General features: G+C 39.6%; 1 protein-coding gene across 2 annotated transcripts in view; it reads left to right on the forward strand.

Moving 5' to 3' along the window:
* LOC145978349 (corticotropin-releasing factor-binding protein) overlaps positions 1 to 17,809 on the forward strand; it is a 129,927-nt gene that overhangs the window by 22,378 nt on the left and 89,740 nt on the right. For both annotated transcript variants that reach the window (XM_083110943.1, XM_083110945.1), the window contains exon 2: positions 11,062 to 11,131. In XM_083110943.1, the coding sequence (XP_082967069.1) occupies positions 11,062 to 11,131 (70 nt within the window). The remainder of the gene's footprint in view (positions 1 to 11,061; positions 11,132 to 17,809) is intronic.

Here is a 17,809-nt window from a genome sequence, read left to right on the forward strand (position 1 = left end):
TAGCGTCGCTTTTCAACCACTTCCAGCTAATCGCTACGATGAGGATGGGTGATGAATAGATGAAATTAGTGAACGGACACTCACAGGGAACATCCACATCCAGAGCGGAATACGAACGCGGGAGCATCGGTGGCAAGATCAAAACTCGACCCCTTAACACGCTTGGCCATAGACTCTGCATGCAAACATTAAAATAAACACCTTTAAGTTAGAAAGAGAGGTAGGACCAGCGGCGGCTCAAGGGGTAGAGCCACCGTGCCATGGCCCTCAGAAGAAACGCATACCTCGCCAAGCTTGTTAAATGAATACATTGATAGTTTACAGACAAGGAGATTCGAATCTTGCAATCGGTCAGGCTGACGTGACGACCTAACAAAGTTGACAGACGTGCAGAGGATGCCGAGAACAAAGTGGCAGGGGGCGGGGTTAGCCCATAAGAAACCGTGCCCGTCTTCGCCTGGCACGGCGAGGGAACAAAGTGTTGATACAGTTGCCACCTTCAGAGAAAAGTCGCTAAATACGACTGATTTCTAAGACGAGAAGTAATTTCTGTCTACTTTTGGAGAAACGAACCTAGTGTTTTTCCAAAGTTAAATGAACATTTTTGATAATAGATAGATGCACCAAGAGGGCCATCCAGATTTTTCTAAAATATAAAAGTAAAAAATCCCATGATGATGCGAGTTTTTTTTGCATTTCGACAATTTCTTTTCATAACAAAGATAGGTATTTTCGACATCGAGTTAGAATACGTGTGCATGGGGGAGGAGAAGGTGATATGAGTTGTTATTCCTTTCCTCTTGTAATTGCTATATTTTTAGGGAAGTGTCCTGTAGTGTATAAAGATAGGTCAGTGATTGAAGATGAATCGGATTAGTACGTTAGTACTTAAACGACGTTGTATTCCACGTTACCAAACCAGGATAAACATCTTGGTCAGTGGCGCAACCTCAAGGAGGGGGCGGGATAGGGGACATTGCGGAGGTTGGCACTACCCATCATAGTTGTCGCCAGCCTCCACTGGGTAGGACCATTGCCCCATAAGCACCAGGGGGAAACATCGCTGTTCAAAGAAAAGGAACGAGATATGCTTTATATCTCATTCCGCCTGGTGGTATCGTAATGATCCGTAGGATCTTTTAATGTAACGTTCAACGAACTCTGCAACCCCAGACATTTACCCTTCACCTTTCCAGTCAGGAAATAATTAGAAACGTCTAAGGAATGTCTTGTCAGACATTGCCGAGCTTCCTTGATTCGCCATCATTGCAAACAGGTGTAAACAATGGAAATCGGGGAAGAGACTCCGGTAACTGAGTAGGCATTATTGAGTAAATACGAGTGGACTAAATGTCTGGGGGAACGGAGGTCAGTGGTCAATTCTAAACTATCGGTCAGGGGAAGCAGAAGTCAAGGAGAAGGGAGTCAAGTCTGGGCTTCCAGACTTGCACTACAAACGGACGGACGCCTCGTTACAAGTAGTCCGGGGTTCGACGCTACGAGGGATCTTCTCCACACAGACCATGCCTATCCAGTCCGTAGGGGTTTAAGACTCAAGTGTTGTGTTCTGCCATTCACGTGTGTGTAATTATTACGTCTCGCTTGTTACCATTAAGCTTACCATGAACAGCGAGTGTTCAAACACTGAGGATGAGCTACATCCAGTGATGTGCCGTACGTCTACGTCTACATGCGTTGTCTACACGTAATCTACGTGTAGATTACATTGGGTTGTAGTTTACATAGACTACGTAGACGATCTAAAGTACATTAAAATTAATTTTCAAGGGTTTCATGAAATGAAAGTGACATTTTCAACTATGTTGGTTCCTAACGAAATGAAAAAAAAACCTATTCACAACAAAATTTCTCTTCTCTTCTATTATCAACTATGGAAGAAGATAAATAGTATGCAAAAAACAACAACAGATGGCAGTCGTGAGACAAGAGTGGCCTTTTCCCATAAAGCACTAGAATATTTCCTATATTAGGTTTCTTCCTAGGTGAGAAATGGTTCGAATTTGGAAGAAAGAGTATGAAAAGTTCTCTTCACACATCAGCAACTAATACGCAGTATAATTTTCTTTTAATTCCACGGTGCCCTTTGCTAAATTATCATCTTTCGCCATGTTGTTTACATAGATTACGTAATCTACGTGTATAACATAGTCTACGTGTAGAATGTAGACTATCGTTGTTTACGCGTAGACGCACATCACTGGCTACATCACCCACCAGAACGGATAAGGTTTCTGGTTCCTAGCAGAACGTTATGGTATAATATGAGTTGAGGACGAAGAGAGACTTCTGTGAAACGGATCCAAAACTCTATCAAGCCACTCAATTAATTCCATACAAAAAATTCTACTGTAAGAGAAAGATACTTTAGAGATAAATTGACTTGACATATTGTAAAATGATTACTCACTATGTACACTGCAGCTGGAGTAGTTTTCTCGAAGCTTCTTCTGGGGCAGAAGGAATGGTTACGTCATAGTCAGTTCCAAAAAACTTCGTTTTCAACGGAAAAGGACTCCAATTTGTAATGATGCGATCAATACTGGATCCTTTTTTATGTTATAAATTGTGTATGTCTATGTATTCCTGTACGTTTGAGTTCTTGGCCGTTGGGGTAGGTAGATGTGTCGCTGGACAGCGGTAAGTTTCCAGTAACGGGTTAAGTCATTAGCGGGGCCTATAAATAGGAAGGGCAGGGGAGCAGTGGGTTCAGATGTTTGGCGGAGTACAGCAATGTAAGAGGTATCTTCTTCTCTGAGGGGAGCGGCTGGGCGAGCTTTCTTTCCTTATTATGTGAACCGATGGCGGGGATGTTAACTTTCTTTCTTTTAATACACACAGTTGCTCTTTTCACATTATTCCAATAGTTTATTTCATGTAGGAAACCGGGTACACACGTACACATACCTTCAGCCACCGTTTTTGGTACTGAAGGGTCATTTTTCTTTTTTACTCGTGGAGCCAGTGGAGAAATACGTGTCTATTGCCTAAACTAGCATCCACAGAACGTCAGGTACTGCAAGTTTTGAACCTCGGGACAAGGATTCAAAAATGTATGGTTGTGTATATTGTGTATTTTGCTGAGAATCGCCATAAAAGCACAAACTATACCTATACAAATTCTTGAAAATGAAGCTGGAATAGACAAGAAAAGGGAACATTTTAATGAGACTAACAATAATTGGTTGTAGAGCACGTTGATTGGTCGACTCACCATCTCGCCGCCACAGTTTTGACCGTCGCGATTAACTTAATTGATTGAATTAGGTTATTCTACGACGCTTTTCTTCCACTTTTGGCTAATCACGAAGATGAGGGTGGGTGATATGATGAAATTGATGAAGGGACATTCACAACGAACAGCCATGCCCAGGCCGAGATTCGAACCCGGGACTCCAGGCGTCGTAGCGTACTGTGCTAACCACGAAGGTCGGCAAAATAAGGACCAGAAAGAAGGCAAGAAGAAAGGAATAGGCAAAGAAGAAAGAAAGAGATAATTTTTCGCAGAGAGGGAAAGGTGACACTCTCACTCTCTCTCTCTCCCTCTCTCTCTCTCTCTCTCTCTCTCTCCCTCTCTCTCTCTCTCTCTCTCTCTCACTCTCTCTCTTTCCTCTTTTCCTCTTCCTTCTTGCTTTCTCTCAATCTCTCGTAAGATGTATTTCGTAACAAGGAAAAGGATGAAACTAAGCTAATGGAACGTCAAGTGCTTGTGGAGAAAGGTGACTACTTCTCAAATGGGCGACTGGAATTCCAATGATCCGAACCTAATTGCTTCTCTGTGGTTGTCACCAATAGCATTAATTGACCGATACGCACATCAAGTGTACTTGCAACAAAGGCGAATTGCTAATTTGCTGAGAAACACATTGCTGCAGATTAGCGAGTCGAGGACTGACATATAAACACGTGACAGATACCCTACAAACGTTGCTAAGGTAACAGACATAAACCAGATCGAATCCCATTTGCTACCTCTCCCCTCTCGTTTCTGTTGCTCTTGCCTTCCTTGTTCTGTAATTCTTCTATTTCTCTCTCTCCCTCCCTCTCTCTCTTTCTCTTCCATACTCCTTCTTATTCTGTCCCTCTCTTTGTTCAGTATTCCTTCTTCTCTCTTTGTTTCATACTCCTTCTTCTCTCTTTGTTCAATATTCCTTCTTCTCTCTTTGTTTCATACTCCTTCTTCTCTCTTTGTCCCATTCTCCTTCTTCTCTCTTTGTTCTATCATTCTTCTCTCGTTGTTCCATACTCCTTCTTCTCTCGTTGTTCCATACTCCTTCTTCTCTCTTTATTCCATACTCCTTCTTCTCTATGTGTTCCATACTTCACCTTCTCTCGTTGTTCCATACTCCTTATTCTCTCTTCGTTCCATACTCTTTCTTCTCTCTTCGTTCCATACTCCTTCTTCTCTCTTTATTCCATACTCCTTCTTCTCTGTGTTCCATCCTTCTTCTTCTCTCGTTGTTCCATACTCCTTCTTCTCTCTTTGTTCCATACTCCTTCTTCTCTCTTTTTTCCATACTCCTTCTTCTCTGTGTTCCATCCTTCTTCTTCTCTCGTTGTTCCATACTCCTTCTTCTCTCTTTGTTCCATACTCCTTCTTCTCTCTTTTTTCCATACTCCTTCTTCTCTGTGTTCCATCCTTCTTCTTCTCTCGTTGTTCCATACTCCTTCTTCTCTCTTTGTTCCATACTCCTTCTTCTCTCTTTTTTCCATACTCCTTCTTCTCTGTGTTCCATCCTTCTTCTTCTCTCGTTGTTCCATACTCCTTCTTCTCTCTTTGTTCCATACTCCTTCTTCTCTCTTCGTTCCATACTCCTTCTTCTCTCTTTATTCCATACTCCTTCTTCTCTATGTGTTCCATACTCCTTCTTCTCTATGTGTTCCATCCTTCGTCTTCTCTCGTTGTTCCATACTCCTTCTTCTCTCTTCGTTCCATACTCCTTCTTCTCTCTTTATTCCACACTCCTTCTCTATGTGTTCCATCCATCTTCTTCTCTCGTTGTTCCATACTCCTTATTCTATCTTTGTTCCATACTCCTTCTTCTCTCTTCGTTCCATACTCCTTCTTCTCTCTTTATTCCATACTCCTTCTTCTCTGTGTTCCATCCTTCTTCTTCTCTCGTTGTTCCATACTCCTTCTTCTCTCTTTGTTCCATACTCCTTCTTCTCTCTTCGTTCCATACTCCTTCTTATCTCTTTATTCCATACTCCTTCTTCTCTATGTGTTCCATACTCCTTCTTCTCTATGTGTTCCGTCCTTCGTCTTCTCTCGTTGTTCCATACTCCTTATTCTCTCTTTGTTCCATACTCCTTCTTCTCTCTTCGTTCCATACTCCTTCTTCTCTCTTTATTCCACACTCCTTCTCTATGTGTTCCATCCATCTTCTTCTCTCGTTGTTCCATACTCCTTATTCTATCTTTGTTCCATACTCCTTCTTCTCTCTTCGTTCCATACTCCTTCTTCTCTCTTCGTTCCTTACTCCTTCTTCTCTCTTCGTTCCGTACTCCTTCTTCTCTCTTTATTCCATACTCCTTCTTCTCTATGTGTTCCATCCATCTTCTTCTCTCGTTGTTCCATACTCCTTCATCTCTCTTTATTCCATACTCTTTCTTCTCTATGTGTTCCATCCTTCTTCTTCTCTCGTTGTTCCATATTCCTTCTTCTCTCTTTATTCCATACTCTTTCTTCTCTATGTGTTCCATCCTTCTTCTTCTCTCGTTGTTCCATACTCCTTATTCTCTCTTTGTTCCATACTCCTTCTTCTCTCTTCGGTCCATACTCCTTCTTATCTCTTTATTCCATACTCCTTGTTCTCTATGTGTTCCATCCTTCTTCTTCTCTCGTTGTTCCATACTCCTTCTGTTCTTTATTCCATACTCCTTCTTCTCTATGTGTTCCATCCTTCTTCTTCTCTCGTTGTTCCATACTCCTTCTTCTCTCTTTGTTCCATATTCATTCTTCTCTCTTTGTTCCATCCTTCTTCTTCTCTCTTTGTTCCATACTCCTTCTTCTCTCTTTGTTCCATATTCCTTCTTCTCTCTTTGTTCCATACGCCTTCTTTTCTCTTTGTTCCATATTCCTACTTCTCTATCTCTTTCTGTCTGTTCCAAACTCCTTCTTTTCTCACCCTCACACACCCACTCACTTTCTCTCTCTTTTACAAACACACACACATCTTATCTTTTTTTATTTTCCTTCCTTTCTTTCCCTCCCGTCCTGTCATACCCTTTCTCTCTCTTTTCCATTTTCCATTTCTCTCTCTCTCTCTCGTTTTCAGTTTTAATCTTTCCCTTTTCCTCTTCATAATATCCATTTCCCCTTTCCCTGTTTTCTCGTGTTCTCATCCTTGAGTCGAACACTAACTGGGTACCCAGTATGGATGTTTCTTATATCCATATTTTCAGCATTACCAATACAGTTTCAAGGTTCGATATATAGAACCACGTATGTCCTAATGAAAAGATAGCAAAATCGAATGTACACGAATCAGGCCTTTTAGTTCGTTCTTAACTTTCTTGTTGACTGTTAAACAATGCTTATAATGGGGGCTTGAGAAAACAAAACAAAAACACCAGACAAAAGACAGTTAATTTCAAGAAAGCCTGCCGTTGCCTACATCGTTTCTGAGAAGGAAAAACTAAAAGCAAATGTAATTGGGCGAAACATTGTGTCTAACCACCAGCAAACCAAAAGCTCTCTACACGTAGCATTACACCTCAAAGGATTTATTTCCTTCGAGAAGCCGTTTCAACGCTTACACCCCCGCAGTCCTCAGAACCACGTAATAGGATTGCGACGATCGTTTGTTAGGAGACGATCCTGCTTCCATCTAGCGTTGGAAAAACAAAGCACTGGAAGTGATTTCTCAGCCTTAATTTCAAACTCGCCCAAGCGTGGCTACGAAGTTTACAAGAATACTCGCTAAACCTTTGCATGTTCGTTAACTTCTCTCGAAACGGAAGGTTTAATGCTGAAAGGAATTTCAGCTGAAGTGTTTGCATGAAGGAAATTTTAACGTAGACAAGCATGGTAGAAAATTACAAGGATTACAGCAAGAGTCATGGCAACTGTATTTTTCTCAAATTTAAACGATGGTACCCCAATAAGATCGTATGTCCCTGAGAACATGTGTGTGTGTTTGTTCTGTCATAACTCTCGAACGCCTGGAGCGATTTCAACCAAATTTGGAACACGTATTACTTGCAATCTCGAAAGAAATACTGTGGTGGTAAGACACCCCTGGCACCCTTAGGGGTGGGGGTGGGAGGGGTGGCATGCAAAAATAATAAAAAACGACCGATATTAGTGTGGAATCCATATTTTTCGGGGTCGCTAAGATGAGGGACACTCCCTATGCCGTTCAACTCCAATACACCTCTTGTACCCACCCCTATGGGTGGGAAGGGGGTGACATGTAAAAATAATCGAATATGACCGATATAAGTATGAAATCCATAGTTTTTGGGGTCGATAAGATGAATGGGGACACTCCCAATACTGTTTAACTCCAATACACCCCTGGCACCCCTAGGGGTGGGTGTGGGAAGGGGGTGACATGTAAAACGACCAACATTAGTGTGGAATCCATAGTTTTCGGGGTCGCTAAGAAGAATAGTGACACTCCCAATGCCTTTCAACTCCAAGACACCCCTGACACCCCTAGGGGTGGGGGTGGAAAGGGGTGACATGTAGAACAACCGATATTAGTGTGGAGTCCATAGTTTTCGGGGTCGCAAAGATGAATAGTGACACTCCCAATGCCGTTCAACTCCAAGACACCTCTGGAACCCCTAGGGGTGGGGCTGGAAAGGGGTGACATGTAGAACAACCGATATTAGTGTGGAATCCATAGTTTTCGGGGTCGCTAAGATGAATAGTGACGCCCCCAATGCCGTTCAACTCCAAGACACGCCTGAGTGTGGGGGTGTGAAGGGGGTGACATGTAAAACGACATGGCTAAAAATGCCATGTTGTTTCCTGTACTCGTAATATGGAGAGAACAAAACACCTTGTCACCGATTGTCATTTTTGTTTAATGAATACATAGGTATTTATGTACATAGGTTACTCTTCTGCAATAAGACCAGTGCCAGACTGAGAATCTTCCAGTAACTTAGAGACAAGCAAATGAGATCGAGAATGAGAGTGAAGAAAGTAGGAATGAGGAATTGCCATCATCTCTTCATAATATAACCCTCTGCATCAGACACCAATCTAATGCTTTTTAACTGAAGCGGATCTAAATGATTTTATCCCATGACTTAGGCTTAAGTAAACAAGTGGCAGAACACCTGGGTTTCAGGTTCAGAAGCGTTACTAAATTTAGGAAAAGTGTAAAAGTTTGTATTGCCTATTTTGAAACTGACGACATACTGACTGACTGCAATGACCTTGGTGGTTTAATGAATGCCTATACGTCTTTTCTAATATCTCAAAGAAATCTATGAGACATTAGAAGAAATCCCATAATGAGCATAAGTTAAATATATTTCTCGACTTCAAGATAGTTGCAGTGATATTGGGGGTGCAGCAGGGCTACACAAAGTATACCAGCTTCCTCTGCGAGTGCCGTGACAGAAAGAACCACTACAAAAATAAGAATTGGCCTCAACGGAAAAATGTTCAGTGTGCGATGTTCCTATTCCGCCTCTTCATACCAAGCTAGACCTTATTAAAAAATTGTAAAGGCTATGGACACAACTGGAAAAGGATTTAAGTGTCTTTGAAACAAATTACCTCGTCTTTCAGTAACAAAAGGATAGGAAGGTGTTTTTGTGGGACTTGAAATTAGAGAACTACAGCAAAATCCAGAGTATGAAGCATGTCTAACAAGGAGAAAAGAGCATGGATATAATATAATATGCAATATTATTATAATATCCTTGTAAAATAAGTTTATATAACAATTCTGTTCGCGAATATTGTGTCACATTCATATTTATAAATTTTAAACGTAATATACTTGATATAGAGAAAGAATATTAAATTGTTCCATCAGTTCACTTAATATTCACCTTAAAATTGCAACAATATTACAAAAAATAAGAATCACAATTACTTGTAAATTATCCGTGACAGAAAATCTAAATGCAGACTTGAAATCAGCGCAAAATTTGCAATAGGAATCAGAACGTTTCCTCTATAAAAAATAAAAGTTTTTTTTTGTAGAACAGTGTTAATTAATTGATTTATTGATTTGGTGTTGAAAGTCCACTTTTTGCATAGTAAGGCTAATCGGGACTGCCCCTACAGTTTAAAGTGGGATCCGAACCACTATGTGCCTCCACCGGGTATCGAACCCGGTACCCTTGATTACAAGGCGACGACGCTACCACTGCACCATCGGGGAGGCCTAGTGTTATTTAAGAAATAATGCTATTCGTAACTTTCATCGACTTAAAACTGTTTCATCTTTTTTTCAAGAGAATAATACTGATTATTAACGGCAATAAAATCCCTCTACACTGACTTTCTAAGTGAAACATTAGCAGGAGCAACTGCCCCTCGCCCCGTGCGCACGCCTACACCTGATTATTTGTCCAAAGGAGCGTTTAACCAATCAGACAGGTGCAGAAGCAATAGGATCCACCGTTTCAGCAGCCCCTTGTGCTAGATAATCGCTGTATCACAGCTGGAGAGCTGCTGAGGAAATCAATTATAGATTTTTCCATGAGCGAGTTTAAGTAACAGCAATACACAAAGCCCGCATTATCATAGCATTGGCTCTCAAAGGAGACGACTGGGGCATTTATGAATATTTTATTGAATTAGCCGCCACGACGAACAGATCGGCAGCGAAGCGAGATTAGCTTTGAGGATGTGCTGAATCTCATTGAACCTTGCATCGCGTAGATACCGTGAGCACACACACTGGAACTCCGGTGACTGTTCCGTAAAGATAATCAAATTATCCTTAGCCTCCTTGTATATAGAATATGTGACCCGTGTTATCCTAGATTAATACCAGTAGTCAAGGACTTAAAGCAAATAAGAGTACATTCTCGCATCTTGAATAATTGATGATTGCATCCATTTGTTCTTATCATCCTTTGAACATATTACTTCGGTTTAGAAAAGCCATTCCTTTTCAATTAGAAGCCAGTTTAAAAATTTGAAAGGTACGATTATTTCACACTATGTGACAGCGTTATCAATTTTCTCCCTCTCTCTCTCTCTCTCTCTCTCTCTCATACACACACACGCACGCATACACGCACACTCACGAAACCTGCATATTTGTGTTATTGGTGAAAATTTGTGAGATATGTCTTTATTGAAACACATACAATGACTCAACAAAGAATATTTGTTCTGATTAACTCTCTAGCCTTCTTAAACTAGAAGGTTTATGGCTGCAGCAACACAGGCCTTCCATCTGTCCCTATCCTGAGCAAGATCTATATACTCTTTTCCATCCCTATCGATTTCCTTTAGGTCCATCTCAACGTTCTCTGTCCACTTTCGTCTTGGCCTTCCTGCTGGTCTCTTACCATCAGGTTTCCAAACAAGAAGCCTATAAACTCTTCTACCCTATCCCATTCGTGCCACATGTCCGGTCCACCTACGTCTTCTTGAGGATGTATATACATATATATATACACACATAAATGGAATAATAGAGAGTTGCTATTGATTTATTGATCAATGCTACGTTGAAAATTATAGCACTTTAGATTGAAACCCATATATCTCCTACAAATTTCCCCCATTTCCATTTTTCGCTATGTGTACTTAGAACGGAGTATATATATATATATATATATATATATATATATATATACTATATATATATATATATATGTATATATATACTATATATATATATATATATATAACAATAGGAATGGGATAAATATTTGATTTCCTTCACTACCAGAGTCAGTGGCTAGAGGGTGCAATAAATGTAAGAGGCATGCCTAAAATTGCGAAAAAGGGAACTGGGAAAATAGATCAGTGTGTTATGATGAGCAATACATAAAATTCAATTCCTTATATGCGGAAGTTTGAAATATTTAAAACTATAAGATTTTTTCTGTTTTCAGATCAGAGGAACTGGGAAATTTCTAAATCCAAATTCTAGGACCAAGCGACCTTCTGATCATGTCATATCAAGTAAGTATTTGAAATACTTGATTTCTGCATGCACTAATTGTCTGTAGCTATGAGAATTGACTCAAAAACTCGGGATTTATCAGATTGAACGGTTCAAGTCCTCTCGAGTCAAACATTGGAGTCCACTAGATACAAAGCATGAACTAGAGATCTGGTCCTCCACAATCTACACTGCCAAGTTCCTGTGCAGTTGTTTTTGGTTGGTTGAGTTGCACAGAAAGTCTAATCGGGACTGGATTTACAGTTTGAACTGGGATACGAACCACTATGTATCTCCACCGGGTTTCGAACCCGGTCTCCTTGATTACAAGGCGACGACGTTACCACTACGCCATCGGGGGAGATGTGCAGTTGTTGCATTGAGGCTCCCTATGTGGCGGGAGAATGGTAAGACATTTGGCGCAGTCATCGGTGTCGAAACTTGAAAGATGAAGAAGCTATACAAGAGGTAGACGGCGACCCTATGATTACAAGGCGACGACGTTACCACTACGCCATCGGGGGAGATGTGCAGTTGTTGCATTGAGGCTCCCTATGTGGCGGGAGAATGGTAAGACATTTGGCGCAGTCATCGGTGTCGAAACTTGAAAGATGAAGAAGCTATACAAGAGGTAGACGGCGACCCTATGATTACAAGGTGACGACGTTTCCCCTACGCCATCGGGGAGGCACAGCTTTTCTGAGTGAAAATTTTCACTCACTTTACGTTCATTCTGTATAAAAAAAATATGAAAAAACTTTTATGTAGGCAGTTCGGGAGGTAGATGGGTGAGCCAGAGCCCACCCTCACCCACGCTGTAGTGACGCCCCGTTATCCTACATTCTTCTTATTGCCAAGTATAATTTCAGATATTCAACATCGATTGGCCCATTATGGTTCGTTTCTCCCATTCCATCAACCTTTTTCCATGAATGAGAGATATCAGCTATTCCGCTTCGCTGAGCGTTGAAGTTGCGGTCCGCGGACTGGCCTCTGTTTAGACTCGCCACGGAGCAGAGCGTGGTGATTACATTGGGCGATTGTACCGTCAGATTCAATGGTAAAATGTCAGAGGTGGAGTTCAAAAGCGCACACCTCTTGGATTCGCGACAATATAATATATGGAATGAAATAATACGCAGAAATTAATGCATAAAAACATCGTAACATACTTAACCCAGTTCTGTATGAATTAATTTCATTCACGAGAGAAATTATCCTTACCCAAGAGGAGTCGACAATCTTAAAAATTTATGTCGAGAAATTTATTTTTTTCCTTCCATTTTACTATTCGATGTCACTTTTCTACCACTTTTCTAAGATGACTGATGATTAGACGAAATAATGAAAGGATATTCACAAAGGAAATGCCCATTGTACAGTGGGATGCACAAGTATTACTCAGCAAATTGTCCATGACTATTTTCAATATTTTTTCTTTTTGATCCTACGCACAGGCATTTTTTTCACTTCATGAAACTCTCATTGGGTAAAACAAAGAGAATAAACAATGCCATGGACAATTTGCTTGGTAATATTTATGCACCCCACTCTACATTCGGTATAAAACGTACACAACAACAAGAAAATCTTTGCAAGTTTCTGTTATGTCTTCCTTTTCATGGCATAAACAGAAATACACATGTCAAGAGTGAAACTTCATATTTTAACTCATAGCAAGGCGAATTTACATTTTTAACACACAATGAAAGACATAAACAAGGTTCATTATAGTGGTTAAGCACAGACTATTACCCTTGGCAACAACTGCCATAACCCTGCATAATAGTAACTACATTGTTGAAACGCCATAACAGTTTGTCTTATTACGATAAATACAGACAGTGTGACTAAATATCGAGAAGACAATTCAGTTAATCTATCTCACTAATCAATCACTTTGATAAATTCCCTCGGTTAAATATGAAGTCTTCATTGGCACAAAATTTTATGTATATACCTGTCACAATTCAAATTAATGTTATAGCACAGTAGGAAGCTATGGATATATGTTGAAAAGGAATACCAGCTTACATATGCAGAAGAATAGTGTTTATGCTCAAACAATTATAAGTATTTTTATGCGATAAAACACAAGAAAAAACAAAAGTTACAACAGCATTACCTAAATTATGCATTTGTTAACAAGAACATTTATAACATATAAATGTAATTTATATGAAGAAAATATTTCTATATTATCTCCTTTTGAGGTAGAGTAAGTCTTTTTCTTATATTTTAGCATGCATCAGTTCTACATCTGAGTATACTCAATATGTCAATTTTCTCAACCAGATTTACAAGATGGCTTCCATTCTTCCATTTTCAAAACTCCACATTTAGTTAATTCACATCCAAAATGCAGAAGATATTTCTCTAACTTGAAGTCTTATTCCTCAAAACTTCCATTTGAGGTAATTGTGGCCGTACAGGCTAGCTCTCTCCCCCCCCCCCCCCTGGGCCGCTTGGTTGAAGCCGAACAACAGGCGGTTGGGGACCAAGCCGTCCAGGGTTCGATGCCCGGCTGTACCTGCACGGTGCACATAAACAAATAGAAAATATTATTGAGATGGAGGAAAGGGATGGGGTTGCATATGAAATTATAGCGATTTGATTGATGGACTGTGATATATGAATATGTATTATGTTAAGAATCTCTACATGATATGAGAACTGCAAGTCCACACCTTAATTTCAATTCCGGTCACACTTACTCCGATGTCCTGGCGCTGCGTATTGATGTCTCCATTGCCTGTCGTTAGGGAACCTGGATGTCCCAACTGTGCGTGATGTCAATCAAACTGCACTCCGGTGACGATTCCTACATATATATCAGGCCGCAGAAGCACACGTCACAGTTCACATCTGTCTTCTGTGCACTGACGAGTTACATATATTATATGTAAAAAGATATAGTTTATCTTGTGACGAAAACTATCCCGTTCATCGTAATCAAGTGTTAAATGTTATGCTCTCAGCATTGACGGACACTGACTTCTAGACACAGGATGTTCAGTGTAACCATTTGTACACGGACTCTCAGCGCAACCTCTCGACAAAGACTTGTCAAGGCAAATCCTCAACACTTCTATCGCAGCTTCTTGACAACAGACTCTCCGGCACAAGTTCTAGACACATACTTGTCACTTGAATTCTCAACACCGACTTATCGCTTGAATTCTCAACACTAACTCTTCTGTCTAGCTTATAGACGCACACTGAACCGCCAAAATTCACCGTTGGGTTAGGGTTTTTTGTCCATGTCCAGTTTCTATTGGCTGACGTGGAGGAGGGGGTTGGTTGCAGGGAAGAATGGAAATATTTCACGTTGGGGAGACAAAGGGGCTTCTGGGAGAGAAAGCGTAAATATAGCCGTCGCTTTTTGTGGGCAAGGCAAATGACCTTTGCTTGGCTTCTCTGAAACTGACGGGGATTTCGAGACGTGCTGAATGTTCGATAATAATAATAATAAATGTAGAAGAAAAATGATATATGTATATATTGATACTAGTGTGCACGTATGGAAATACGGGTACATAATGCATTATTCATCTTTTCACAAGTTCCAAATCTTTTTTAAATATTACAATTATTAAAGCATTTTCAAGATTCTGTTATGATCAGAAATGTCTTTATATAGTTTAAACAAACTATGAACGATTAACTTGCAAAGTATACTGTTCTCAAAATATCAAGATTTATACAAATACCAATCCTTCACCAATAGCTACATTTTTACTTATCTTCCATCCATCATGAGATTACTCAAAAGTCACAGACAACTAGTATCAGAGCAACTAGTTCAAGAAATATTTTTTAGCATGTGTCTTCTTCAATTGTTTTTCTTTTATATTTATATCAATAAGTGCTTAACAGCTTGAATGTTTGTAAAGTAAATGTACATATTTGCTCTGTTACACCTATTTTCCAATGTATATCACAATATATTTATCTAGTGATTACAATTATCTACCATTTTTTGAATGATGATACAAAATACCAAGAATGACATCATATTATACATTGAAGAATTTTAAAGAGTTGACCTTTGTATATGAACCTTGATGCCTATGCAAATGTACACAATTTTAATAAAATTAATTATAAATTTGAATGTATCTTATCTTGCTTGTCTCAAAGAACACGTACGATTGAAGATATTTGTTTTTCATATTGTCAGTAAAAAGTAACTGTTATGAATATGAATTCAAAATATTGCACAATTTAATAATTTTGTCACGATATACAAATTGGCTTTTTTAAACATCATATTTAATAAAATTAGTTTTAAATAGTAATTTCAGACACTGAATTCCTTTATATGAATAACTTTTTGGCAATCATATGACCAAAATTATTATAACTATTGCACAAATGTGGAACTCTGAACTTAGTCTAACCATTTTCAAATGATATTTTGACAATGTATTAATTTTATTGTGATAGTCTCTCACGTCATGTTTTAACTTGAAATCCGCACCACACATTTTGAACGTCCCTCGTATATATCCATCTTTCTTGAAGGGCACGTCGGGCGTTCGTTCGTGAGTCTGGGCTCGCATGTCAGTGCGTCCCTCGCCGATAACTAGAACTGACGCAATTCCCAAGACGTGCTTTTTTTCTTTCATCCTACGCACGTTTCTTTCATCCGACATTATTAAAATGTACCAGGAGAGGGGGCAAGCTTTCATGCTCGCCCAGTGAGAGGTTATTGAGCAGCTACTTCGCCAAATTAAAGTTTCTTCTTGAATGATCCGACCCATTAAGCCATTAGACTTTCTTTACTGCCTCATTAAATTGATCTCACGGATAAAAGAAACGACGCAAAAGAAACTGATAAGCTTAAAAGCAGTAAAGATTCATTCTTCTGCCCAATCGGAGTATATGACAGCAATTACTTAGTACCCCCACACTCTCATTCATTTATGCATTAATCGTCTAATTGCCATTTTTCCCGATAGATGGCAATAATTGACAAATCATGCAAATGATCATGAAATCCGAACAGAGTTTTTTCTCTGGCTATCTGAACATCATTTCTTCTTCTTTGCACAAAGTATTAATTGATATGTAGTGTAATTGAGATAAGTTCTCTTTCACTTCCACTTGTCTAGTGAAATGTACACTATTACTCACTGTAAAAATGTTGTTTATTAAAACTAAGTATATTCATGTTTATCAATACCAATGTTTCAGAGTCGAACTTGTCTTCATTTCTTCTTTAGACTAGTGTATTGTGTTATGTAGGTATTTCAGGTGTATTCGGCGGTGCATAATAGTAATACGGACTTTGTCCTACGCATTCTGACACCAATAAACTTGCTTAATCCTTCAAATTAAAACATATTCTCGTTAGCATCAAACAAAATCAATTTAATATTGAGAAAGCTATTCGAACTTTAAAGCGAAAAGTAAAGTTTTTGAGAAACAGATTTTGGCGAGGTAATAGTGAGAGATACGTTACACGATAAACCTTAAAAGGCTCGCAATTCAAACCGTTTCTGCGCATGTAACGCACGATTCGCAGCAAGAGTGTTTGATTTAAGTAACTTTAATTTAAATCACTTTAAAAATAAAGAAATAATTTATATAATAATCAGGGGCGTATATTCTGGGCTATCTAGGCTATCTGCAAAGCCCAGAAGCCCAGAAGATGAGAAAAAATTTATCGGAAAATATGCACAAAATTGCTCATTTCAATAAGAAGATGATGGCGTTTCGGTAGTTGGCACACTTGTTTCTTACAAGTTGATACACTGAATTCTTACGAGTTGACAATCTTGCCAGCGTTCTTAAAGCACGCGAGTTTAGGATGGCGTCAGTGTTGCGAACCCCCAGTTCCCAGCGTGAAATCTTCACAGGAACGGGAAATTTTGGAGCGAGGAAAGGGAAAAGGGGTTATTTATGACAGGAAATTTCTCCCTCTGGGCCAAGCACACCACTTGCAGACAATTAGGACAAAAGAGACAGGCCCTGACCTCTTCAAAGGACACGGGGGAGTATGCGGGGGGTGAGGGGAGGTTGGGGAGTTTGCTGGCTCTCCGTTTATGGTTTATACTTATGACGGCAGCGCACCCAAAATAACCGAACTGACAAAGGAGAGTGCCAGCTGCCAGGTACTCTTGTTCTGTACTTCAAGTAGAATCGCGCCGAACTTTTTTTCCTTCAAGGCAGATCGCTGTGTAGTGTGAGGAGTGAGTGCGTGGATTATATTTTTGTGAATGATAGGTGCTGTGTTGTGTAGTGAACTAAATGAATGACATAATTAACGAGCAATTTACTCGGCTTACATATGATTCATTGATTTCCTTTATTTTACTTCGCTTTTTGTGCTACTTTTGGCTAATTTGCGATGGGAATGAGTGATGATATGATGAAATTGATGAATGGACACTCACAAACATCCATGCCCAGGCCAGGATTCGAACCTGGAACCTCTGGCGTTGTAGGCCGGCGGCTTACGTAAGCCTAATAGAAGCCCATTAGTCCATAGAAGAAGAAGTCTATTAGCCAATAGAAGAAGAAGCCTAATAGAAGCCAATTAGTCCATAGAAGAAGAAGTCTAATAGAAGCCAATTAGTCCATAGAAGAAGAAGTCTATTAGCCAATAGAAGAAGAAGCCTAATAGAAGACCATTAGTCCATAGAAGAAGAAGTCTATTAGCCAATAGAAGAAGAAGCCTAATAGAAGACCATTAG

The sequence above is a fragment of the Lepisma saccharinum genome, chromosome 24, assembly GCF_977018435.1.
Source record: "Lepisma saccharinum chromosome 24, izLepSacc3.1, whole genome shotgun sequence".
Lineage (NCBI taxonomy): Eukaryota > Metazoa > Arthropoda > Insecta > Zygentoma > Lepismatidae > Lepisma > Lepisma saccharinum.